The sequence below is a fragment of the Cyberlindnera jadinii genome (assembly GCF_001661405.1).
Source record: "Cyberlindnera jadinii NRRL Y-1542 unplaced genomic scaffold CYBJAscaffold_65, whole genome shotgun sequence".
NCBI classification, from domain to species: Eukaryota; Fungi; Ascomycota; class Saccharomycetes; order Phaffomycetales; family Wickerhamomycetaceae; genus Williopsis; species Williopsis jadinii.
The window spans coordinates 1-1,409 of record NW_017963716.1 but is presented as its reverse complement, the minus strand read 5'-3'; the positions used below and the strand labels follow the sequence as shown (position 1 = coordinate 1,409).

At 41.6% G+C, this 1,409-nt stretch overlaps 1 protein-coding gene across 1 annotated transcript; it reads right to left on the bottom strand.

Moving 5' to 3' along the window:
- Positions 1-15: 15 nt before the first annotated feature.
- On the bottom strand, positions 16-1,409 carry CYBJADRAFT_187449 (uncharacterized protein). Its single transcript, XM_020217264.1, has one exon. It carries the CDS (start codon positions 1,384-1,386, stop codon positions 91-93), a length of 1,296 nt encoding a protein of 431 aa, XP_020067618.1. The 5' UTR covers positions 1,387-1,409; the 3' UTR covers positions 16-90.

Sequence of the window (1,409 nt, the reverse complement as noted above, 5' to 3'; positions counted from 1 at the left end):
CTTGTTTAATTCTTTATGGTGTTTGATTAATTATAGATGCTCTTTCGTAGTTGAAACTGCTTATGCTATATATATAGGACTAACGAACCATCACATGTTGAAAAAGGACTTCAGGTTTCTAACTTGCAACTTCTTCACTATGGTAGGCTTTTTAGTTCCAGCTCCAGAATGTTGAACTGATCCAGGTCTGATTGCAGTAGCTGTGATTTCTGGGACGGCCTTGTCGTTCAATACAATGGCCTGAGAGAACCCAGTTAACCCTCTTAGACTCCAAAGCTGGTCATATTCCGATTCCAAATCTTTGAATTTCCCAATGTAAGTGTGATTGACAACATGGAAATCGAGTAAGATCGTTGATGGTGAAGGTAACTTCGTGTGGTTTGTAATCTTGTACTTTTTCATAATGGTTTGTGCCTTTATACCCCAAGGTAGGTTTTCCATAGCACGATCGTTGGTCACTGTCCAGTTGATCAAGTCCAAATCTTTCCAGTCCCTTTGGATGTTAAGAATTGTCTTGCCTGTCACTTCTATGTATAGCAGCTTGCACGATGCAGCTATTTTTTGCAATTTACACAGTGCACCTTGTGACTCCAATGGTAATGACAATACTTGTAGGTTTTTCCATTTACCTGCTTTGATAGCTGTACACCACCTGTCCAGTATAAGGTCTGGAATTGTAGTAAGTCTTCCAATCTTCAGAGCCATTAGATTCGTCAAGTTTGTCAAGTGGATGAGCTCATCATACTTCATTGGTTTGTTGATCTCCAGCATGACCATATTGTCAAAGGTCAAGCTATTCATTGTCGTCACAAAGTTTGAGAAACGGATGTTACCAAAGACCCTCTCTACCCGATGGCGTGTTTCGTTCGGTAAGCTCGACTTCAGGATCATGTCCTTCTTTGCCAACACCTGATTAGTAACGAAAGGATGGCACATAAACTGGGCTTCTTTACTAAAATTGGATGCAAACAGTTCAAACGTCTGGAAACTATCGCGTCTCCATAGAGAGATGTACTCCCAGACGAGTTTCCAAACCTGCCATGAACTCGACTTCAGCATGGAAGAGCTCAACAAGTTTTGGTTCTCTGCAATCTTCATTGCAGACAACGTCTTTAAAGACTTGAGTGTTCTCTGTTCATCGCGTGAGGAAAGCACAACTGGCGAAATGACTGAACCCCACTCATAGTTTGCCTCCGTGGATGTATCATTATACATATTACTCGAGCCTATTGCCTTGAACTGTTCTTCAACGGTGATGAACTTGTTCCTTTTCCAGTCCTTTTTGCCGTCATCCTTTTCAGACCTTTTTCTCTTTCTATCGTTATCCACTTGTTTTCTCCATCTTTGGAACGTCCTAGACCTGGTGGGATTTTGAAGCTCCATCATGTTCAAGACTCTGAGGACTTTGG

Bases quoted from the DNA above. Each gene is read 5' to 3' on its own strand.
- CYBJADRAFT_187449 (XM_020217264.1), bottom strand. From the start codon at position 1,386: ATGATGGAGCTTCAAAATCCCACCAGGTCTAGGACGTTCCAAAGATGG.